The sequence below is a fragment of the Populus alba genome, chromosome 4 (assembly GCF_005239225.2).
Source record: "Populus alba chromosome 4, ASM523922v2, whole genome shotgun sequence".
Lineage (NCBI taxonomy): Eukaryota > Viridiplantae > Streptophyta > Magnoliopsida > Malpighiales > Salicaceae > Populus > Populus alba.
Window position 1 is genome coordinate 2,710,718 of NC_133287.1, and position 24,093 is coordinate 2,734,810.

General features: G+C 37.4%; 2 protein-coding genes across 9 annotated transcripts; both read left to right on the plus strand.

Annotated features, from left to right (window-relative positions):
• The first annotated feature begins 609 nt into the window (after window positions 1-609).
• Window positions 610-3,881, plus strand: LOC118042804 (equilibrative nucleotide transporter 3-like). 4 transcript variants are annotated; one of them, XM_073408430.1, is made up of 10 exons: window positions 611-921; window positions 1,020-1,219; window positions 1,311-1,415; window positions 1,732-1,887; window positions 1,981-2,124; window positions 2,214-2,337; window positions 2,633-2,802; window positions 2,892-3,052; window positions 3,308-3,566; window positions 3,660-3,881. In XM_073408430.1, exons 2-10 carry the CDS (start codon window positions 1,178-1,180, stop codon window positions 3,768-3,770), a joined length of 1,272 nt encoding a protein of 423 aa, XP_073264531.1. In that variant the 5' UTR covers window positions 611-921; window positions 1,020-1,177; the 3' UTR covers window positions 3,771-3,881. The 4 variants fall into 4 exon arrangements, with proteins under 4 accessions (XP_073264532.1, XP_073264531.1, XP_073264530.1 ...); XM_073408431.1 differs by having other exon boundaries at window positions 610-1,196; XM_073408429.1 differs by having other exon boundaries at window positions 611-1,219.
• Window positions 3,882-15,396: 11,515 nt separating this feature from the next.
• LOC118042793 (lysine-specific demethylase JMJ28) lies at window positions 15,397-23,506 on the plus strand. Of its 5 annotated transcripts, none has more exons than XM_035050504.2 (13): window positions 15,399-16,419; window positions 16,501-16,640; window positions 16,946-17,051; window positions 17,144-17,276; window positions 17,385-17,448; window positions 17,556-18,291; window positions 19,270-19,599; window positions 20,227-20,757; window positions 20,830-20,902; window positions 20,991-21,076; window positions 21,482-21,601; window positions 21,687-21,784; window positions 23,089-23,506. In XM_035050504.2, the coding sequence occupies exons 1-12, from the start codon at window positions 15,769-15,771 to the stop codon at window positions 21,756-21,758; spliced, it is 3,042 nt and encodes a 1,013-aa protein (XP_034906395.1). In that variant the 5' UTR covers window positions 15,399-15,768; the 3' UTR covers window positions 21,759-21,784; window positions 23,089-23,506. The 5 variants fall into 5 exon arrangements, with proteins under 5 accessions (XP_034906397.1, XP_034906395.1, XP_034906394.1 ...); XM_035050503.2 differs by having other exon boundaries at window positions 21,687-21,754; XM_035050505.2 differs by lacking the exon at window positions 23,089-23,506 and adding an exon at window positions 22,431-22,969.
• Window positions 23,507-24,093: the final 587 nt, after the last annotated feature.

Sequence of the window (24,093 nt, forward strand, 5' to 3'; positions counted from 1 at the left end):
AATATTGGTCCTCCTCACACCTAAATGGATATTACAAATCTCAAGTTGGATGAGTTGTGGTGGTGTTGCAGACCTTTCAATAAGTGTTCCAGACCCTTCAACGAGTTGAGATAATTATTAGAAATAGTTACATATTATTATATGATATGTGAATTATAAATATATGTATACTTAGTTTAATTTTTAATAAAATGTTATGTTAATTCTTGGTTTAATTTTATTACTTATGACTGAAGATGTTATGAGTTGTTTATTTAAATTGTGTTTTGACGCTGGAAAATTGGTTATTTGATTTTATGAATTGTGGTTTTTTAGGTAGGAAGTTAATGACAGAAGAAATTGTATTAGAGAGAGTCTTTTAGTTGAGTTGCAGATTTCTGCATTTCGAGTGCTGTAATTGGTATTCGTGACTCTCGAGTCACGAATGAAGAATACGATTATCAAGTCATAAAATATTATCTGCGATTCGATGAAGTATGTTAAATCCCTAAATATTTCTTTTGCTTGTGTTATTGTAGTAATTTTTTTACAACTGTTCTAAGTATCCTAAATAGTACTATACTCAATCATGTATTGAGTACATATACAGTCACAAAATAAGAGCCATGTCTTCCAGGAATCTTTAACAGATAACAGAAACTTTTCTTTAAAGCATGTCAAGGTCCCCCACAACTCTGTATCACTGATTGCACCTCACTCCTACGATACTCTCCTGGCTTATTCTAAATTGTGGTTGAAATTCCCCAGCTTCCGGACATCAATGGTTCTACCAATACAAACCTTTCAACTTTCAAGAATCTTTTCAAGTAAAAGATAACCCTGTTCTTTTCCTCAACTCCAAACTCACTATGGCGTTTCGGCTTCTTAGTCCATCCACGTTTGGAAAATTGGAAAGATCAACTTGCTTACTGATCTTGCCGTGTAATCTTCTACCTAATATATGTGATTATCTTCTTTCATACATGTAAAAAATTGGTAAGATCACATTGTCTGCTGATGTTGAAAAATCTTTATTGCAGAAAATGGTTTGTTAATCTCCTTGCCATCTTACAACTGTTTCTTCAAGTTTATAAATATTCAGTGTTGTAGTTGTTCTTAGAAAAGCAACCGACCAGTTTGTAACTGCTGGAAAAAAAACATCACATCACGTTTACTAACTATTTTCGGTGGAGTAGCCATGGAAGGTTCCAGTCAAGGTGAGGCTCCAAGAAGACTCGAGGTTTGTGTTCAAGCATTGATTGGTAGTTGATTAACAGAAATGTGAAAGATCTTCCAATTAATTGTAGCATTAATGTCTTATTGATAACCAGGGAAAGTATTTAGGGATGGCATGTTGTTGGGCTCTTGGACTTGCAACACTTGTCGCATGGAACTGCATGCTGACAATCGAAGATTACTACTATAAATTGTTCCCGGTAGGTAGTTCCAAGGCTACTTTTCACTTCAATTTGGATGGAAGATGGTTTGGTTTGGCTGCCTGTGATTTTGGTTTTTATATTTAAAAATGCATAGGTTGTCTGAACTGAAAGAAGAAGTGGAACTTCTCCATATTCAAGTGATAAACATTGATTAGTGTGACTCAATAACTGATGCATTGAACTTTTTTTCTGGTTTACGAAACTGTACGATTTCTGTGCTTGAAATGTTACATATTGCTTAAGTAAACTGATGCATTGAACTTTTATGAGTCGAAGATTAGTTGTTTGACAGTGTTTTCCCATCTTTTTGAAGAAATACCATCCCGCGAGGATGCTCACTCTCATTTACATGCCATTTGCTGTTGTATCTATGGCTATACTGACATATTATGAGTCCAAGATCGATACTCGCAAGCGCAACCTATCTGGCCTCGTACTTTTCTTTTTGAGCTCGTTGTTGCTTCTACTTGTAAGTACCACAGATACTCTTTTGGTTTTTTTCAACTCACTAATTATTGCTTCTAACAAATTTGTTTCCCAAATTACTGTCATTTTGAAACAGTTGGATTTAGCTTCATCAGGTAAAGGTGGAATTGGAAATTTCATTGGTATAGGTGCAATTGCAGGTTCTTTCGGTGTTGCAGATGCCCTCCTTCAAGGTGGGATGGTTGGAGACCTGTTTTTTATGTGCCCTGAATTCCTTCAGGTAAGTCTTTTTTCCACATTTCATTCAATGTTAGTTGATTTCCATATGCATCCTTAGATTTTCAATGTAATCTGATGACTTGAAACCAGTTGTTTAATTTTCTACAGTCCTACCTTGCTGGTATAGCTGCATCAGGTTTTCTAATCTCTGCTCTGAGACTACTAACAAAAGCAGCGTTTGAAAAATTCCCTAATGGTCTTCGCAAAGGAGTTAGTATGTGACTTCTCCTTCGCTGATATATGACAACCTTTTGCTTTATAATACAAGTTTCTTTTCCATTTTCACAGGAAATTTTAATCCCTTTTAGCCTGCCCTAGCTTCCCAAAAAGATCAAATTTTCTCACGGTGTGTCTAGTTAGTTCAATTGCTTTAGTCCTAAAAATGAACCGGCCAAGACAAAAGTAATAATTTGTCCAAATGCTTCTGGATTTCACAAATTTCCCCACCAGTTTTCTACCATTTGATTGACTGCTCCATTGATCAGTACTTATCTTACTATCTTTCGCAGTACTATTTTTAGTGATCTCCACTTTCTTTGAGTTTCTATGCATTCTGGTATATGCATATCTCTTCCCCAAACTGCCAATAGTGAAGTACTACCGCCTGAAGGCATCCACTGAAGGATCAAACACTGTCTCAGCTGACCTTGCAGCTGGTGGCATACACATAAACCAAGGGGTATAGCAGCTTTATTTTACCTCGAAATACATTACTCTGAAAGGAGCTTTGAGAATCCATCAATCTTACTGGTTTTGGCATTTTGACAGGATGAAAATGAAGCGAAACGCCATGAGAGGTTGAGCAACAAGGAATTATTCTTTGAGAACATAGACTATGCAGTTGACCTAACTCTTATATTTGTGCTGACATTATCAATAGTTCCTGGCTTTATATATGAAGATACTGGATCACACCAATTACATTCATGGTATGTGCCCGATTTGTGTCTAAGCTGCATTTATTTTATTTGAGAGCCATTTTTTTAAAATGTAGCTTTAAAATGATCGGTTGTTTTTTACCAATTGGTAAGTCCATTTTTGAATTCATGTTAGCATCAGATTAATGTTCCATGAAAACTTGAACAGTCAAAGATCAAACAGTCAAAGAACAAGCTGAAGTTCTTGTGTTTCCATGCTATGAAGGCCTCTCCTTGTTAACTTTCATGTTGATGGTGAATTTTCAGGTATGCAATTGTTCTGATTACAGTGTTCAATGCATGCGATATGATATCAAGATACATTCCTCTTGTGGAATTCCTGAAGCTGAAGTCCAGAAAGGGCCTTATGATCGCAGCACTCTCTCGTTTTCTTCTCATTCCAGCATTTTACTTCACGGCAAAGTACGGTGATCAGGGATGGATGATCCTCCTAATTTCCTTCTTGGGATTAACCAATGGCTATCTCACGGTCTGTGTTGTTACAGAAGCACCCCAAGGTTACAAGGCAAGCTCATATCCGATGCAGCCATACTAATGTATCAATCTGCAAATAAGTTTTCTCAGTAGTAATAATAATATCCTGTTTTCTATCTTGCAGGGACCTGAACAAAATGCCTTGGGTAATTTGCTGGTGCTATGTGTATTATGTGGTGTTTTTGCAGGGGTAGCCCTTGATTGGTTGTGGCTTGTAGGGAAAAAGGAGTTCTAAAGTTTCATGTCTATACACTCTCAGGAACTCTAAACATGCAAACAGTCAATTCTGTAATCATATGTTACAACTACATTACATAATTCCATCCATTACTTCGCTGTTATTAAAGCTCAAGCTTGAGTGACTTAACTAATGCACAAGGAAACAATTAATTAGTAACCTTTTTGTACGTAATCCGCTTTGATTTTGTAAAAACAAGTTAGGCTCTAACCTTACCACTCTCTTCTTCCATAGCTTGATCATCCTTTGTACCCAGAAAATGATGATTGCAGTCAACTCCATCTGACCAATTCCTTAAGAGGTCAAACTTCACCTTTTACTTCCCTTTTTGGCCCCCCGTCTTGAGCAAATGTGAGCCTAAGCTAACTGACAGGCATCCCAAAATACTTGGATGGACTAGCTGTTGGGTTATTTCCAGAACTCAAACACACACAATTTACGTGGTTCGGCAACTTGCCTACTCCACGGAGCTACTGGTTTGTATTAATGAAGCTTTACAAACAATACAAACAACAATACAAGGAGGAGGAGAAAATCTTCTCAACTCAACTCAACTCTCCTTAGCTCTCTCTCTGTTTTCTCTCTGTGTTTCTCTCTGTTTTCATGTTACACGGGCTCTCCTTGGCAGCTTCTTCTTATAGCAGAGGTAGGAGATAATTATCTCCAACTTTGATCAAATATGGCAACCACCGATATTGCCACCTTGCAGCCACTGCCCACCGTCCTTGCCGCCATCCTTGACGCCGCCAGCAGTCATTGTTGACGCCGTCATGCAGCCAGCTTGTGTCCATACATAACAATCTCCCACTTGGACACAAATGGCTTTATATCCATCTTTTAGTCTTGGAGGCCTACTGAAGCTTTACACAACTTCAGTTTATCAAGAGTAACACATTTGGTTAACATATCAGCTAGATTCTTGCTTCCACAGATCTTCTCTAGCATTAGTTGCTCGTCGTATAGCAATTGTCGGATGAAGTGATATTTGATCTGAATATGCTTCGTCCTGGAGTGAAATGCTGGATTCTTGGCAAGGAAGATTGCACTCTGACTATCACTATACAAAGTACCTTTTCCATTCAACTTGCCCAATTCCTTTAGGAAACTCTGCAACCATACTATCTCTTTTGCAGATTCCGAGACTGCAACATATTCAGCTTCTGTTGTTGAAAGAGCGACGATCTTTTGCAAGGTAGAACTCCAGGAAACAGCAGTGCCTCCTAGAGTGTATACATATCCTGTAGTGCTCTTTCTGCTATCAATATCTCCTGCTAGATCAGCATCTACAAAACCTTCAAGTTTTAAACCACCAGCTGTGAAACTAAGACAGGTTTCCGATGAACCTTTTAAGTACCTCATGATCCATTTCACTGCCTCCCAATGCTGCTTTCCAGGATTGCTCATATATCGGCTTACAACTCCCACTGCATGGGCAATGTCAGGTCTGGTACAGACCATAGCATACATCAAAGAGCCGATAGCTGAGGCGTATGGAATCTTATCCATGTATCCACTTTCTAGCTCAGTTCTTGGTGACTGATCTTTGCTGAGCTTGAAATGATTCCCCAGTGGTGTACTTACTGGTTTAGCATTATCCATACTAAACCTGCTGAGAACCTTCTTGACATACTCTGTTTGTGAGAGCTTTAGTATGCCTTTGTCTTTGTCTCTGATGATTCTCATTCCAAGTATTTGTTTAGCAGCTCCCAGATCCTTCATTTCAAACTGTTTCGACAACTGTTGTTTCAGCTTATCAATCTCCTCAATGCTGGATCCTGCAATCAACATATCATCTACATATAATAGTAGAATGATGTAGGAGTTGTCAAAATGTTTGACATAGCAACAATGATCAGCTTGACATCTTGTATACCCGGAACTGCACATGAAGTTGTCAAACTTCTTGTACCACTGTCTTGGAGCTTGCTTCAAACCGTATAGGCTTTTCTGTAGCTTGCAGACTTGATTCTCCTTTCCTTGCATTTCAAACCCCTCTGGTTGTTGCATGTAAATGTCTTCCTCCAATTCACCATGAAGGAATGCTGTTTTTACATCTAACTGTTCAAGATGTAAATTTTCTGCAGCTACTATCCCTAGAACAACTCTGATTGTTGTGAGCTTCACAACTGGAGAAAAAATCTCAGAGTAGTCAATGCCTTTCTTTTGTTGAAACCCTTTGACAACAAGTCTTGCCTTGAACCGTTTACTTCCGTCATGCTCAGTCTTCACTCTGTAAACCCACTTATTGTGCAAGGCCTTCTTTCCTTCAGGTAATGTTGTTAGCTCCCAAGTCTTGTTCTTCAGCAACGAACTCATCTCATCCTTCATGGCTAATTCCCACTTATTTGAGTTTCCATCTTGTAAGGATTCTTCATAAGTTAGCGGTTCACCACCATCTATCAGCAAAATATAATTCAGTAAAAGTGTGAACCGTTGTGGGGGCTTTATCGTCCTCGAAGACCTGCGAACAGCTGGTTCAATTGGCTCCGCATCTTCTTGTGTGGTAGTGGGCACAGATGTGCTTGAATCTTCTTGTAAAGACTCTTGATTGTTGTTCTGCTTAGTAACATCGGGAAGCCCTTCTAATCTTATGAATTCAGATCTTTGTGGACTTGTATCTGAATCAGCCATCTCTGTTTCTCCACTTGATCTGTCTTTGTACATAACTTTCTCATTGAAGATCACGTTCCTGCTTCTGATAATCTTTCTATTCTGATCATCCCAGAACCGAAATCCAAATTCTTCATCTCCATAGCCAATGAAGAAACATTTCTTGGATTTGGCTTCTAACTTGTTGCGAGCATCAGAATCTATATGAACATAGGAAACACATCCAAAGACCTTCAAATGAGAGATTCGTACCTCTTTTCCTCTCCATACTTCCTCGGGCAGTCTGAATTCCAAAGGAACTGATGGTCCACGGTTGATCAAGTAAACTGCGGTATGAACTGCGTCAGCCCAGAATGTTTGAGGTAACCCTGAATGCAACCTCATGCTTCTAGCTCGTTCATTGATGGTCCTGTTCATCCGTTCAGCAACGCCATTCTGTTGCGGTGTGCCTGGAATGGTCTTTTCCATTCTGATACCATTGACAGCACAATACTCCTTGAAACCTCCATCAATGTATTCTCCTCCATTATCAGATCTCAAGCATTTCAACTTTAGACCTGATTCAGTCTCAACCATAGCCTTCCATTTCTTGAATGTTTCAAACACATCAGATTTATTTTTCAGAAAGTAAACCCATACCTTCCTGCTGAAGTCATCAATGAAAGTCACATAATACCGAGAACCTCCAAGTGATGCTACTGGAGACGGTCCCCATAAATCTGTGTGTACCAGTTCTAGCTTTCTTGGTCGTAAGGTCCTACCAACCTTCAAGAAACTGACCTTCTTCTGTTTTCCAAGAACACAGCTTTCACAAATGTCTAGATCGACATTTTTTAACTCTGGCAGCTTTCCCTTCGACTGAAGTATCTTCATCCCCTTTTGACTCATATGGCCAAGTCTACAATGCCATAGCTGTGTTTGATTTTCTGCTTCAGTTGAGGCGATGATGTCTGCAAATCTTGTGGTCATATACAGGGTGCCGGTTTTCTTTCCACGAGCTAAAACCATTGCTCCCTTTGATACTTTCCACATTCCTCCAGCAAAAAGTATTGAATGACCACTATCATCAAGTTGTCCGACAGAGATCAACTTCTTCTTTAATTCAGGAACATGCCTTACATTCTGCAAGGTCCATATAGATCCATTCATTGTCTTGATTTGCACATCTCCTGTACCCACAATATTCAGTGGTGTTCCATCGGCCAGATAGACTACACCATGATCTCCTCCAACATAATTTTGCAGCATTTCATTGTGTGGCGTACAGTGGAATGAAGCACCAGAATCAAGAATCCACTCATCAATTTGACTATGTACAGCAAGAATTAAAGCATCTTGTACCTCATCCGTGGTAGCATTTGCAGAGTCAGCTTCAGGGTTCTTCGGTTTTGTGCAATTCCTACTGAAATGACCAGGTTTGCCACAATTCCAACATTCAACCTGCTTTCTGGATCCAAACTTGCTTTTACTTCTGTATCTGGATTTTGATCTGCCTCTGGATGAGCCTCTATCGTGTCTCCTCCCTCGAGTGTTGATGTTGAGAGCTGATCCTGAGCTTGAACTTTCACCCGAGTCTTTCCTTCGCACTTCTTCAGCCAAAATCAAGTCTCGAATGTCATCATACTTCAGTTTGGATTTTCCAGCTGAATTGCTCACGGCTGTCCTCATGCCTTCCCAACTGCTTGGAAGTGAAGCTAGCAAGATGAGTGCACGAATCTCATCATCAAACTCAATCGCAACAGATGATAATTGATTTGTGATGGTATTAAAGTTGTTGAGGTGTTGTGTCACAGAAGCGTTTTCGACCATCTTCAAGTTGAACAACTTTTTCATCAGGTGCACTTTATTATTTGCTGATGGCTTCTCATACATCCCAGACAAGGCTTCCATCAATTTTGCAGTGGATTTTTCTTTCGTAACATTGTGAGCAACTCTTCTTGATAACGATAGCCGGATAATGCCCAGAACTTGTCTATCAAGAAGTTGCCATTCTTCTTCTTCCATCTTTTCTGGTTTGCTTCCCAATAAGGGAAGATGAAGTTTCTTCCCATATAAATAATCTTCAATTTGCATTTTCCAGTATCCAAAATCTGTTCCGTCAAATTTTTCAATTCCAGCAGCCTTTATTTCATCTGCCATTTTTCCTACTTCTCCGATTCAAATTTCCCAAATCTGACCTTACAGATGTGTCCGGAACGGCCAAAAAACTTGGAAATGACACTGAGATCACCCCAATCGGACTTCGGATGGCTCAGATTTTAGCAATCGAAGTTTTGGATTAACGGACGGTTCAGATGCAGCCGCGTGTCAGCCAGAGTACCGCCTGCGTCGCACCGGATCAAAACTCAGCGGCGGTGTAGATTACGCCACGTGTCAGCAGATTAGGGACTGCGTTGCACTGGATCGAAACTCCTAGCGGTCCTGATTAAGCCACGTGTCAGCCGATTAGTAACTGTGTCGCACCGGATCAAAACCCCTATACGGTGATGATGTAGCCACGTGTCAGATGATTAGCGTCTGCGGTGCACTGGAGCAAAACCCAGATGGATGACGTGGCAAGCTTACGTGGCAGGATGACGTGGCCGCTGACCGTCTGACTTGCTGACGTGGCGGGTCAGACCCGACCCGTTTTGCAGAAACCGGGCGAGGAAGGAGCGTGGCGCGCGTACGGCGCGTTGGTGCGCGTGGGCAGTGCTTGCGTCGGCGCGTGTGGGAGCGTGCGGGCATGCAGGACGTCGGTTCTTCTCCGGGTTTTCAACAATGGATTCGTCCGGTTGTCCTCTACACGATGCTATGTTCAAAAACACGTTTTGAGAACTTTGATTTTTGAGTTTGGATCAAACACCCTCTTTTTCAAGAACAAGCTCTGATACCAGTTGTTGGGTTATTTCCAGAACTCAAACACACACAATTTACGTGGTTCGGCAACTTGCCTACTCCACGGAGCTACTGGTTTGTATTAATGAAGCTTTACAAACAATACAAACAACAATACAAGGAGGAGGAGAAAATCTTCTCAACTCAACTCAACTCTCCTTAGCTCTCTCTCTGTTTTCTCTCTGTGTTTCTCTCTGTTTTCATGTTACACGGGCTCTCCTTGGCAGCTTCTTCTTATAGCAGAGGTAGGAGATAATTATCTCCAACTTTGATCAAATATGGCAACCACCGATATTGCCACCTTGCAGCCACTGCCCACCGTCCTTGCCGCCATCCTTGACGCCGCCAGCAGTCATTGTTGACGCCGTCATGCAGCCAGCTTGTGTCCATACATAACACTAGCAGCAGCAGACAAATATAGCGATGTTTCCGTTTTTGTCTATGAATAAAAACTGTGTATTGATGACGGTTAACATGGAATCGCTCTTTTCTTCTCATGCAATGCAAACCCTCTTTGTATATAAATAGTATTCATGCACTCAACCCTTCTTAAAGGCTCCATTGACAGAACATGTTTGATAGTTGAAGAAACCTCTCTGGCAATTTTCGTTGTCTATTAGTATTGCTTCCAAAATGTGCCTTGTCCTCGTGAATTTGGAATATTCTACCTTGATTTCTCTCCACGCCAACTTCACAAATTCAAGGTTCAAGTAACCATGCAAACGTTGGTTTCGATTCAACACTTCTGTTGGGAGATTGTTGGGTTTAAACTTTTCATAAATTCCTTGAAGTTATAAACCATGTTGTCATTTACTAACATTTCGAGGTGCCAAATAAGAATATTAGAAAGCCCAGTTCGCAGTTTCATTAGGAATTTGCACAGGGGTCCTATCCCGGTGTCATGGGAGAAACCTCAGATAGGTTGGACTAAACTAAACTTCGATGGTTCTTGCAAAGGCACGGCGGGCAAAGCCAGCATTGGAGGTGTCTTCAGGAACCACGACGCCGAATTCTTACTCGGTTACGCTGAATCCATAGGAGGAGCCACCAGCACCATCGCAGAATTAGCTGCGCTCCGAAGAGGCCTAGAGTTGGTGTTAGAAAATGGTTGGAGCAACGTATGGCTTGAAGGAGATTCCAAGTCATTAGTGGATATTATTGTGAAAAGGAAACATGTTAGATGCAAGGAAGCTCAAAGACAAGTTAGCCACATAAACTTGATAATGCCAGAGCTTCAAAATTGCATTGTGACTCATGTTTTTAGGGAAGGAAACAGAGCTGCCGATAAGTTAGCCCGAATAGGCCATCAGTTGCAGAAACCTAAGATTTGGAGGCACATTCCTCCTGATGACATTTTGCAGATTGTACATGAAGATGCCAAGGGTAAGATTGTTTTTCGAAGAAGATAAGTCGATTGTAGATATTGTTTAATTTTATGTAATTCTTTGCATTGGACAGACATTCTCATTCCTAAATGTATTATATTTATTAACAATTAATTGGAGATTGCGAGATTTTTCATTTTCTTTCAAGAAGCATAAATCTCAGTCGAAATGATCACACCCATGGGAGCTATGGTACTGTTAGCCTGCATAAGAAAATACTTCATCAAGGTCTTTATACAAGATCAAGAATCAACAAAATGTCATCATTTTATTTTAGTTATAATAAATTAATAGCATAGTTTAGGCTCTTCTTAATAACAAATTGAAAAACTCCATTATTGATATATGGAAATTAGTCGACTCAAGAAGAAGACAAGCATCATTTGAAAATTAGGCATCTAACTTGTCACATACCCATCAAAAGATCAACATCAAGGAGTTATAGCATTAAAATCTCAATATTATGCCCACCTAGCTAAAAGGACCAAATAGGCAAATCTTGTTAGAACAAAAATAACCAATATATCAAAAACAGTGAAATAATTATTTTATCCTTAAATTATATAACATGTCGTCTAGTTTGATGGGGGTAATGAGGTCTTTGGGCTTTTTAATGAACAATATAAATACAAAAATACCTTCAAAAAAAAAAGGTTTAAATGGTATATTTACCATAGCACCAAACTTATTTTACTGTGGATTACAACATTAAGATGATTATTTTTCCCCTAAATCAAATAATATTTGGCTTGGCTGATATGAATAATATGGTCCTTTTGCTTTTAATAAATAATAAAAATAATAAAATATCCTTAGAAACATAAAAATATGCCTAATGTCTAGGGGTAGTTTTGATTTTTCAGTTTTGAATGATTAGTCAAATTACTTAAATGCCCTTTATAGTAAAAAAAAAAAAACACATTTGGTCAATGACTATTTTGACTTTCCAAGTTAGTCTTTTTACCCAAATTAATTAATATTAAATTTTAAAAAGTTATTGACGTTTGCATTATAGGTGTCAGCATATGAAACACATCCATGCATTTTGATTGGTGTGTATTGTGCCTCTCGATGGTGGAACTTCAGCTATGTCTTTGGATGCAACGTTGTGTCCTCTTTCTCCAAGTACAGTGTCTATCAATGGTTGGTGAGTTGTTTGTCATCGACCAGTCTTTTTTCTTTTCTTTTCTTTTCTTTTCTCTATCCTCCTTTATAAATTGCATATCGGTCTTCTTGGTTTTTCTACTTTGGTATTTTTTCTCTTAATTTCTAATTTTTACCCATGGTTCATTAATTTATAAGAGTTTTATTTCTTTTCAATTTAGACCTTAATTAAATTCAAATTTATATATATTATTTTTTTAAAATTTTCTCCTTATTCTTTTTATTTTTTTTCCTTGGCCATTTTATAAAAGTATTATTGGTTTTCAATTTCACCATTCAATCCAAGTTTATCTTGTGTTATTATATTTTTAATTTGATCCTCATTCTTTTATTTTTTTTTCTTTTTGTTGAAGTTATTTTTCTTTGCAACTTAACCATCTAATAAAAAAAATGTGTTATTTTTCTTTTAATTTCTTAGTTTTTTCCTTAGTCCTTTTGTAATAGTTTTATTTCATTTCAATTTAGTAGTTCAATTCCAATTTTTGATTTTTGATTTTTTTTCCTTTAAGTCTTTTATAAAAAAATTATTGGTTTTCAATTTCATCATTCAATCCAAGTTTGTGGCATGTTATATTTTTTTAATATGGTTCTTATTCTTTTATTTTATTTTTTTACTTTTTTTTTGGAATTATTTTTCTTTTCAACTTAACCCTCTAATAAAAAATCCTTAATTTCCATTTAATTTATATTTTATTACTATTTTTTTAGATCCTTTTATGTTGTTTTTTTTTTTCCTAAAGCTTCATTCTTTAGTGTTTGATTTGCTAGTAATTATGCCTCACCATTTCCCCATATATGATACTTATAGTTTAATGACTCGGATCATAGGTTTAAAAAAGTCAGTGTTATTCTTTTTTTTTACTTATTTTATTTTTTGATTTCATTGTTTATTAGTTTTTTTCTTTTAAAATTGACTTTATAATTTTATTTTATTATTAAATTATCTTAATTGAACTAGCCTAGGTTAGCATATAACATACTGCCTCTTATTAACTAAATTACTTATTTATAACATCACAAGTTAACTTAGGGTGTTTTTTTTGTCTTTTTATTTTTATCCATTTTTGTGTCAAACAAGTTTGTTCAGATTAATGATTTTATCATTTAAATTAAAATCTAATCAAAGTGAAGTTTCAAGTTGCCATTTTTCAATTTAACCTATCAGACCTAGTCTAATTCTATAATTATATTACTGTTTTTATTTTGTATTTAAAAAGTATTTTTTAAAAAAAATTTAAATTTTATTTATTTATTTATTTTAAATTAATATTTTTTTTAGTTTTTTTAGATTATTTTGATCCATTAATTTTAAAAATAATTTTAAAAAAAATAAAAAAAATTATTTTAATATATTTTAAATAAAAAAACAATCAAGGCTTATAACCATACTCTCAGCAATGAAGGTGACAGGTGACAAATGTAGTACAAATAAAGCAGTGGTGAAAAGCAGTGGTGCACATGCAATTGCATGTCATTTATTTGTACTCATAGCCGCCAGCCAACATGGGAACACCAAGGTAGGATCAAAACCTTGTACTACAAACAAACACGTGTATTGTAACTGTACTCCATTCTACGTGCCTAGTTACTATTCAGACATGTGCATCAAGAGTTCCAGATCCATAGCAATGGAAAGTAAGCTTGGGGAGGGAGAGGCTAAACATCATTGAGTGCAGCGTTGATGAAATTCTCTTGTTAGCATACTGTTTTCTCATGATGGCGTGGAATCATTCCACCAGCGCTGCATTCAACCATGTTTTCCCCCCTTCCGGGCACGGTGGTTTTGTATTGTGTATCAAGAGATTGTCGAGAAATTTGGTTGCGTTTTCAAGAACACTGCCATGGCAGAGGTGTAACCTAGAGAACCGACCATTATGCGTGGCTTGCATGGTCGGCTAGAATCTTGCTGAGTCCATGCCCTTGCGACTGTTCTTGGTATATGAGAAGGTAAATTCTAGAAAAAAGGCATTCCCTGTTCTTTATTTTTTGTGCTATATGCTATTTACAGGCTTTTAAATTCAGATTATTTCTGCAATACTTCTGAGAGGAAAGCCAAGAATATTTACACCAACGACAGTGATTCACTGCCTCATTTCCCAGAAAATGCATAACCATTCTTCATTTTCTTTTGCGCAAATCTGAGATAAGTCTCCAAACTATTTGCTGATCTCATACGGGTTCCCAAACTGTACATTTTCTTAATTGAATCTGCAAAGCATTATACATTCCTCAGCTAAGTTCCCCTAATCTCTGTGTTAATGCTTTTCATCTGAACTGCGTGGATTAAACAATAAAACAGTGGCGTTGAAAGGAAAAACTAAGGTTTTTTCATAAAAAAAGGGAGGAATTTAAAGGGAAGACCCAATTGAAAAATGTATGATACTTTAAAAAAATTCCTTCCAATGAACGCAGATTAACTCAGGACTCCCTGCCGGCGGCCCCTACACAGCAAAGGGTCCAGCGAGCCATAAAGGCAATAAACACTCTCGGACTGTCCGATTGATAGTGGGGTCAAGTATATAGTTGGCCATGTTATTGTTGAGGGCTCTTCATGTAGCTGGCCACGAAGCCTTATTTTCCAGGGCTGACGGTGTTCTTGCTGCCATAATGATGACTTCACATAAATCAGATAAACTCCATCTTTGCTGTGCTCATTTCCAATTGAAAAGTCCCAAGAAGCTGGAGAAATTGCAAGCAATTTCTTTTTTCTTCACAGAAGAACCACGAACTAGGCGACCACCACTGTTCTGTTTAGTGTTAGAAACTTACAAAAGCATCATGAAACATCGGAATCAGGGATACGAAGGGGCCCCATGCTTCAGACAAATCAAGTCTCTACGTATTTTTAGTTCATTTTTTTTATTTTTTCGAGACCTGCGTATGCTTTCCACAAGCATGGCAGAGGGTGCAAGGCACCGCATTATGCCACCACACATTATTATCCGTTGGCATGCCGAACTGCTACTACTATTCCTACGCCTCTCTAACAGTTGCAAAATGCAATGACTGGTCGGAATTTAGGTTTAATGTCTCAACAAGAAACATCTAAAGATCCCTCTTGGTTATTAGAATATGGTAAGACCCACATTACATGAAATTGAACTAGGTTATGCTCCTACTATTACTGCGCCTCTCTAACAGTTAACAAATGCATTGGCTAGTTCCTTATATATCACAGCTGCTATAAAAAAAAATTTTTTTAAAAAAAAATGCAGCAAAATTTCCTTGCAAAAGCTGTGTCCTGCTTTCTCAATAAATAATTCAAAAACCAGAACCCAACCAGCCACTCTGAAATTGCCAAATTCCGAAAAATATTCAAAGGAACATGCGTAAACTAAGATCAAATCACAGAATGCAACTATAAACTAAGATCAAATCACTAAATCCCACTTAATTATATGTCATTGCACAATGACAGAAACCTGAATCCTGAAACTGTTAAATTCTGAAACATTAGCAACTCTCACTCAATTCTTACATCAAAGATAAAATCTTGAAGAAACCTAAGATAGCACGAACATAGAGTAAAACCAGATCCCATGAACTAAAATTTCATGCAAACAAATAGGGAAGCGCTACAATAAAAGCAGGAAACAAGTACAGAAACAGAAAGTCACTGCAGATATCCTATGTTGTAAGGAAAAAAAAAAACACTTTGAAAAGATTGTTTTACATAAATACAATCAGTTCAAAAAGACAACACCTATTTATCAGAGTCCATTACTTGTCAATCTCTCTCTTTCTTGTGACCGTAATTCAAGATTTCCTTTTCGTTATCCCAAAATCCTCCTATCCTTTTCTTCATAATTACACCACTTGCCACTCTCACAATCCCATGATAAAAAATCCCTTCTCGCTCTCATTCCCTCACTGCACTCTCTCTAATAAATCCAAACTTTCTGTCACTTTCCCGAGAAAATCAGGATTTTTCCGGGAAAATTTCCAAACTTTCTCTTTTAATGGAGCCGCTACCGGACAATCTCCGGTGCAAGAGGACAGACGGCCGGCAATGGCGGTGCAACCGGCGGGTGATGGATGATAAGAAGCTCTGTGAAATTCATCACCTTCAGGGCCGCCATAGGCAGTATAGGAGGAAAGTGCCCGAGACTTTGAAGTTGCAGAGAAAGAAGAGCAAGAAATCATCAGCATCAAGTTCTAATTTTGAATCCCTGAGTAGGGTTTCTTTGAAAGAGGGCAAATTAGGGAAATTTAAGAAGAAAGGAAAGAAATTGAAGAGGGGAGATTTACAGTTGGATTTGATAAGGATGGTTTTACAGAGAGAAATGGAGAAGAGAAAGAATAAGAAAACGAAAGGGTTTTCAGAGAAAGAGAGTGTTAATAATGGTGATGGTAATGATAATGTGAATGTGAATGATTGTAGTGGCAGTGATAGTGAAGAAGAAGGTGAAGGGGAAGAGTTAATGAGAGATTTGCCAAATGGGTTCATGGCAATATCACCTGCCAAGAATTTTGGGAATGGCAATGTGGGTTCTTGTTCTGGTTCACATGTTGACGTTAAGGTTGGAGGGGGTGCTTTCAATGGGGTTAATACTGCTAGAAGATGTTTTAGGTCTAAAAATATTGAGCCAGTGCCACTTGGGAAATTACAGGTTGGTTTTGTTGTTTGTTTGCTATTCGAGTTGTGTTTTGAAAGTTTTTGTGTTTAGTTTTCGATTGATTGGTCTTTGTAGGTTTTGCCAAATAAGAGGGATGCAGTGAGATTGAGGAAGGGGAAGAGGAAGTGCCATTGGTGTAGGAGTGGATCAAGGACATTGATTAGGTGTTTGAGTTGTCGAAAAGAGTTTTATTGCTTGTGTTGCATCAAAGAGCAGTATGTTGTTTTCTCCATGTTAATTTGTTTAAATTGGCTTGTATTCTTTGTTGGGTGTCTGACGGCTTATCCCTTTGGAGCTTGTGTGATAAAACTTGTCATTTTTGTATAGAAAAGTCATTATAATATGTGGATTGTTAATTAATAATTGTATCCTGTAGGCCAGCTGTTTTCTAGATATATCTCTGGCTTGTGCTCAAAACAGTAACTATAAGCACACATCATGTCTCTCTGATTTCAGCTTAGTGCTCCGTCATTAGGATTAAACTCTGACTTTTGATTCTTTATTTTTGAAATGAATTTAGGTATTTAGAGACACAAGAAGATGTTAGGATGAAATGTCCAGTGTGTCGTAGAACTTGCAGCTGTAAGGCCTGCTCAGCAATTCAATGTAGGGACATTGAATGTAAGGTCTGACTTCTAATTTTGCCAAGCGAACTAGTGCTTTCATATTTCTTACTGAACCATGTTGTCTCTAAATATATGCAAAAACTATGTTTCAGGACCTGTCCAAGGAGAGAAGTAAAGTTGACAAGGTTCTGCATTTTCATTATTTAATCTGTATGCTTCTTCCTATACTGAAACAAATAAATCAAGATCAGAGCATTGAGATAGAAATAGAAGCAAAAATAAAAGGTAGTCATCACAGTTACGCTTGTTGGCATTCTGCAATTAACTTGCCGTTATGAATATTGTACAATATCAATATAAGTTCATTTTCTAATATCCCTCACTCTGCAATAGGCCTGAAGCCCACAGAAGTTGAAATCCAGCAGGCTGAAATCAGCTGCAATAAGCAATGTTGTTGGTATATAATCTGACTCTGAAAAAGTTATGATGATTTACCACTATTTAACATAGCTTATTTAAATTTGTTTTGTTGCTCTCTGGTGCATGATTTGACTTCCGGATCAGCAATAACTGCAAGGCTTCTATAGTGGATTTCCATAGGACCTGCCCTGATTGTTCCTATAGCCTTTGCTTAAGTTGTTGTCAGGATATTTTTCATGGGAGCTTACATGGAAGTGTTAAAGGTCTTTTATGCAAATGCCCAAATGGAAGGAAAGCTTGTATATCTGGCAAGCAACTTTCAGAAATGAAATCACTTTGTGCCACAAAGCTGAGTTATGGCAGAAGATTTCTTGGTTCTAAATTCTCACCATGTCAGAGTGCTGCGCATTGTAATGGAAGTATACCTTGTCCCCCTAGAGAGTTTGGTGGTTGTGGTGGTAGCCTTCTTGATTTAAGTTGCATATTCCCCTTAAGTTGGACCAAAAAGCTGGAAGTGAGTGCAGAAGAATTAGTTGGCTGCTACGAGTTGCCAGAAACCTTGGATGTTTGCTCAAGTTGTTCATTATGTGTTGGGTTGGATTGTGAAACAAATGGGATTGAGCAGTTGCAAGAAGCAGCTGCAAGAGAAGATTCTAGCGATAACCTTTTATATTATCCAACCATTATGGATATTCGTGGTGATAACCTTGAACACTTTCAGAAGCACTGGGGCAGAGGTCAACCTGTAATTGTTCGTAATGTGCTTCAGAGTACATCTGATCTGAGCTGGGATCCAATGGTCATGTTCTGCAATTATCTTAAGAATAATGCTGCAAGATCTCAAAATGGGCAAGCTACAGATTGTTTGGACTGGTTTGAGGTTGGTGTTTTCTCTCAACCCTGTGCTGCGTCAATATGCAGTTTGATTGTTCAAGTGCCTATTATGTTTCCTTCTCAAATGTCGATTATTAGATATTGTCAATATTTTGTACCATGAAACCAGCATATTTTAAAATAATATCAAGGCTCTCTTCTACTTCTGGTGAACACATGAGTTATTAGAAGATGAAGTAGTCTCATATACATTACTTGGTCATTACCTGTTGATTTTTCTGGAGTGGGAATTGAAAATTGGCTAAATTATGAATTTGGGGTGTTTAATGTTATGTACATGCAGATATGAAAAGAAATTATGTGCTATATTTTTGTAAAAAAATTAAGAGGAATAGAAATGTGCTGGTATGATTTGTTGAAAACAGTAATCCATTGTTTGTGGTTGGAAGGTCCCCTGTCCAATTCTCTGATTTTCAAAAGTTTGATGCTAGGACCTTAAGAAATGTAGCTTCTATCCATGGAAGATTCCTAGATGATGCTACAGAATCTCGGATATTTCTCAGAGCATTTTAGCTTTTCTCGAGTTTGGCTTCTACCCACTCCAAACAAGCAGAATTTAGCATCCAAGCCTCTTTTTTTTTTTGGGTGTTATTAAATCTTTCTCTTTTACTTTATCCTCCTTACGGACATTTTCTTTTTCTAGTTGCAAAATGCCATTGTTCTTCCTCTTGATTTGACTGTGATTGAAACACTGCTAATAATGGAAAATGTTCATGTACATTCTATTTACTTCATGAAATAAAATGAAACTGATTTGAACTCTAAGCTCGGCACTGCATTCACCTAAATATGATCTATGTTTCTGGGAACAGCTGAGTGTTTTCCATTTATCTTCTTTTCTTTCTTTTTTTTCCTTTTTCACAATTGCGAGCATTTGCAATTCTGATTTCCTGTTGTGTTTTGCTCCTTTTTTTGAGTCAAGACCACAACTCTATTTCTCAACTATTTTTCTATGGTATGACAGGTAGAAATTGGTGTAAAACAGATGTTTATGGGGTCTTTTAAGGGTCTGACAAATGGCAACATATGGCATGAGAAGCTAAAATTGAAGGGTTGGCTTTCTTCTAATTTATTCCAAGAACATTTTCCTGCCCATTACACTGACATCCTTCAGGCTCTACCACTTCCAGAGTACATGGACCCCATCTCTGGTGTTCTAAACATTGCTGCAGAGTTGCCGCAGGAAACCTTGAAGCCTGATCTGGGTCCTTGTCTCTATATATCATATGGAAGTGGTGAGAGTCTTGCACAGGCCGATTCTGTGACAAAATTGCGATATAATTCATATGATGTGGTATGTCTAGTTCTATTCTTTAGATTTTTCCATAAACTTTAATTTCAATTTACTTTGTGATTTTCTTTTCCTATTTTTTTTCTTGATTGGCACGACATGTGCAAGATGTATGCACAGTACAGAATTGCTGCTCAAATCATTTTAGAAAGCATGCAAAATTTTGAGAAGCAAACATCAGAAACTGTTACGCTTCCAAATCTGAAATGAACCATCTCCGTGAATTCTTCTTTATGCAATGTGTGTATGTCATAGTGTTCAAGTAATATGTTAGTATTGCGTGTTTTTCTCATTGATGCCTATTTGTATACTCTTTTTCAAAAAAAATAAAAAACCTATGCTCATATTTAGTTCGAGAAGCAATGTCAATTATTGGTATTATCATCTAGGTGGGTTAGCCAAGGAAAGACCAAGATCACTGTAATTAGTTTTATTCTGGAATTGGTACATGCAGTGACTTGCATTCTTCCTTCTCATTTAGCACCTCTTGAACCTTCAGCTCTCACAGCCCCTTGCTTCTCGCCCCACAATTTTGCATGTTTTGTAATGGTTTCTGCACACTCTTGTTCTGGAGAGTTTCTGAAAAGACATGAATGTCTTCACCATTCATTTTGTCATTTCTAATTTCAGGTTAATATTTTGGCACATACAACTGATGTCCCTGTATCTACAAAACAGCTTAATTACATAAGAAAGTTGATGACAAAGCACAAGGAACAGAATAAAGAGAGCAGTGAAGCAACTTTAAATGAGGAAAATATTGAAGTGGAATTGCATGATATGTTCAGAGAAGATATGCAAGTAAACAAGAAAGTTGCTAGAATATCTTGGTTCTCTGCTGCAACACATGAAGCTCATGCTTCGAGTCTGAAAGATCAAGAAATGTTTCATGATGGGGATTCAGATTCTGATTCTGACACTGATACTGATACTGAAGTCTCAAAATTTTTCTTTGGACCTGTTAAAAATTCAAGGACATCAGATAATCTTAAATTTTATGGGAAGCACTCCGAGAGCTCCAATCATTTCAGAATGAAAAAACTCTCTGAGTCTTGTGGTGCCCAATGGGATGTCTTTCGTAGACAGGATGTTCCCAAGCTTACAGAATACCTTAGAAGGAACTTTAATGAGTTCACTTACACATATGGCTTACAAAAGCATGTAAGTTCGGAATAAGATTTCAGCCTCTATTAGCAAGTCGGTGTGGATTGCTGACTAGTCTCTCTCTTGCAGATGGTTCATCCAATACTTGATCAGAATTTCTTTCTTGATGCATCTCATAAAATGAGACTTAAGGAGGAATTCAGTAAGTAACCCATCTATTGTCCCTTTTTTATTAAACGATGACTAATTTGCATCTATGTTTAAATTTCCACCTTGCCTGATGCTTCCAGAAATTGAACCCTGGAGTTTTGAGCAACATGTTGGAGAAGCAGTGATTATTCCTGCTGGATGCCCTTACCAAATTAGGAATCTTAAGGTAACATGTGCAACACTATTGAATTAGTTTTCAGAAATGTTGTTTAATCATTGCCCTGATTTTCTTGAATCCTTTGATAACCCATTGTTGGCTTTTTTATTCATTGTAATCGTCTCTATCTAAAGCTCTTTTTACCAAAGTTTCAAATATATTTGTCAAAGTTTCCTAAAGGTTTCTTTCTCATCAAACTTCTACCAATTTTCCCACATTTTTTTAAGCTGACATTGTTTACTAGGAATCTGAAAGGAGAAAGGGAGATACAGAGCTTGTAACATACTTGATTTTGTCATTTTCAAATTGATTTATTGTGAAAAATTTATGATTCTGTTTCTCAGGATCTGCATAAACTCCATTTGCAATATTGCTAACTAATTTTATTCATTTGACTTGCCATGTTAATTGCAGTCATGCGTCAGTATGGTTTTGGACTTCCTCTCACCAGAAAATGTTACTGAATGCATCCAGCTGATTGATGAGTTACGACAACTACCAGAGAACCATAAAGCCAAAGTAGACAGTTTAGAGGTAAATTACACATGAAGGTTGACGTGTTTATTCTCCACACTTGTCCATGCGATGAATATGGCTTTACTTTTGTTGCAAAAACCAGGTGAAGAAAATGGCATTGCACAGTATTAGTAGAGCAGTCAAAGAAATTCATGAGCTTACATGCGCAGGGTAAATCCTCATTGAAATACATGAATTCAGGTCTTGTTATTGTCTTTTTATTGTCTATTATCAGATTGGCGATCATGAAAGAATTCAAGATATCCACACCATTTCATGATTGTTGTGTTACTTTGTGCATGAAATTTATCAAGTTTCAATGGGGTGAATCAGATGCAGTGTCATTATATATTTAAAACAAACATCATCAATAATGGGAAAACATATCTTGTATATATGTTTAGGAGAATGAAAAAGAGCCTGAATTTGCATGAATAGCTATGTTTGTTGCTAATACGTGGGACACCCTTTTATACAGACATGATATCAAAATTCTTGGGACAGACAAGAATTACGGAATCATGAAACTTCTATATGATAAGCAATCAAAATATTCCATGTGAGTGGTGTCATTATCGACCTATATTTGAATTCCTTTACACCTACAATGGAAGGTTTTAACTATGGCATAGTGGCTCTGCTTTCATTTTCTAGTGAAGTTTAAAAAGAAAAAATAATAATAATAATCACTAGCTACATTAGCTACATGCATTAAGAGAAAATGATCAACGTAATATATTGAAGGAGTTTTTGTTGTTGTTGTTGTTATAATTTATATACGTGAAAATGTTGTTGTGGCATCCAAAGAACTTAATGTTGTCCTGGTTGGGATCTTTGCTGCATCCAGTGTCTCTTTGGAAATTGTTGCCAAGAATGTTCCTAGGAACAGCTTAGAGGCCAGCTAATCTGCTTAGGACGTAGCAAATACAACCACAAGAGGCTTACTCATAGATTGAGGAGTTGGAAAAACATAGCTGCAGCAAATCCAGATACAGCCAAAAGAATTTCCCACCAAGGTTGGCTTGAAAAAGAGCAAATAAAGATAACCAGCAAACAAAAAGAAAGAGGTGCTGTCAAACCAACACTGCTTTCTCCAAATCAAACAAATCTGGTGATCCATTCTCAACAAAAACACGGGGTGTCAGTTTTGCTCCTAGCTTTGTCCCATGCAATTATTTCCACCCCTTTTCTTAAACTTCCGGATGGACAGTGATGTACTGCATCTTACACCAAAAGTGTTCAAAGAAAACCAAATTGAATGAACTTTTATCTTCTATATACTTTTATGTTGACTGACGAATGCCAACATGTTTTGTGTGTGTTTGTAAGCATGATAGTTTATCTTCTAACACATACTGAATTATATGTGATGATGTTCTGTGGATATATTCTGAACATGTTATAGCTAGTCTTAGTTATTTGCTTCAAATGGATGTTGAGTTTTTAGTTAGCATGCGTTGCAAGACTTTCCTGTCCAGGCAATTTATACATGCTACATGATCCAGGGCCAGCATGGATCTCAACGACTAACTGCAAGGACTAAAAATGGATAGATAATCATAGCAGGGAAGGATCTGACATGGTGGCATTTGAGCTTCTGCTGTTATTTCTAGATGATTGTGCAGGGTATTTTGGTTTCTGCATCAGCATGTTTTTTTGCATCCAGAAATTTTGATAGATTCCTCCTCCTTGTTCATTAAAAAGTTAATTTTATCTCATGGTGCAAAACACCAATTTTTCCAGATATCAAAGATTGGCATTCATGGTCATTTCAGCAACAGCTTGTACATGTGTTCATTAAGATTAGATTTTTTTTCCTCCTTACTGCAACAGCATGTATATATGATATATCCATTTGGCTGTATATGATGATTAATCCATTTGTTTTTAATAGTGATTGATCCTTTCGGGTTTTTTATACAACGTTGAGATGGTTTCTGCTGTCATATTATTATAATTTAATTTTGACCCCCTATATTTTTGAGAAAATAGAAAAAAATCAAAAAAATATTTCCAAGAATATTTTCTTTTCGTCTTCACATTTTTTCTTTTCTCGGTATTTGGATATCCAAGAATCACAATAACTTCACCAAGCTTCAGCAGCAATTCCCAGAAACAACAGTAGTGTCTTCAAGCTAGGATCAGTGTTGGATTTCTTGACAATTTCCTCAGCCCCAGCCTGGATCTTCTCCCAGGCTCTAACTGTCAAACCAGTAAATCTTTGGTGACCAGAAAGTTTTGTTCCCAGGTTTTGGTAACAAGAAGATCTTGGGTCTTAAAGAGGAACAAGAAAGGAGACACGGGGGGGCTAGTTGATTTTTAAAGGGGGCTGGAGACAAGAATATAGAGGGGGGGGGGGGGCGGGGAAGAGGAGACAGGGATTAAAAGACGATACAGAGGGAAACACCAGGGGGAGAGAGAGAGAGAGAGAGAGAAGGCAAGTTCCAGAAGCAGATGCTGTAGAGGCCAAGGAGCAACATCTTTCCAGATAGTGGTATGTTTCTCTAGGC

Coding starts and splice junctions, on each gene's coding strand:
- LOC118042804 (XM_073408429.1), top strand. CDS start 1,178: ATGGAAGGTTCCAGTCAAGGTGAGGCTCCAAGAAGACTCGAG. Junction 1,416..1,731: donor ACTACTATAAATTGTTCCCG/GTAGGTAGTTCC, acceptor ATCTTTTTGAAG/AAATACCATCCCGCGAGGAT. Junction 1,888..1,980: donor GCTCGTTGTTGCTTCTACTT/GTAAGTACCACA, acceptor ATTTTGAAACAG/TTGGATTTAGCTTCATCAGG.
- LOC118042793 (XM_035050501.2), top strand. CDS start 15,769: ATGGAGCCGCTACCGGACAATCTCCGGTGCAAGAGGACAGACGGCCGG. Junction 17,449..17,555: donor TGCAATAAGCAATGTTGTTG/GTATATAATCTG, acceptor CTTCCGGATCAG/CAATAACTGCAAGGCTTCTA. Junction 18,292..19,269: donor ATTGTTTGGACTGGTTTGAG/GTTGGTGTTTTC, acceptor ATGGTATGACAG/GTAGAAATTGGTGTAAAACA.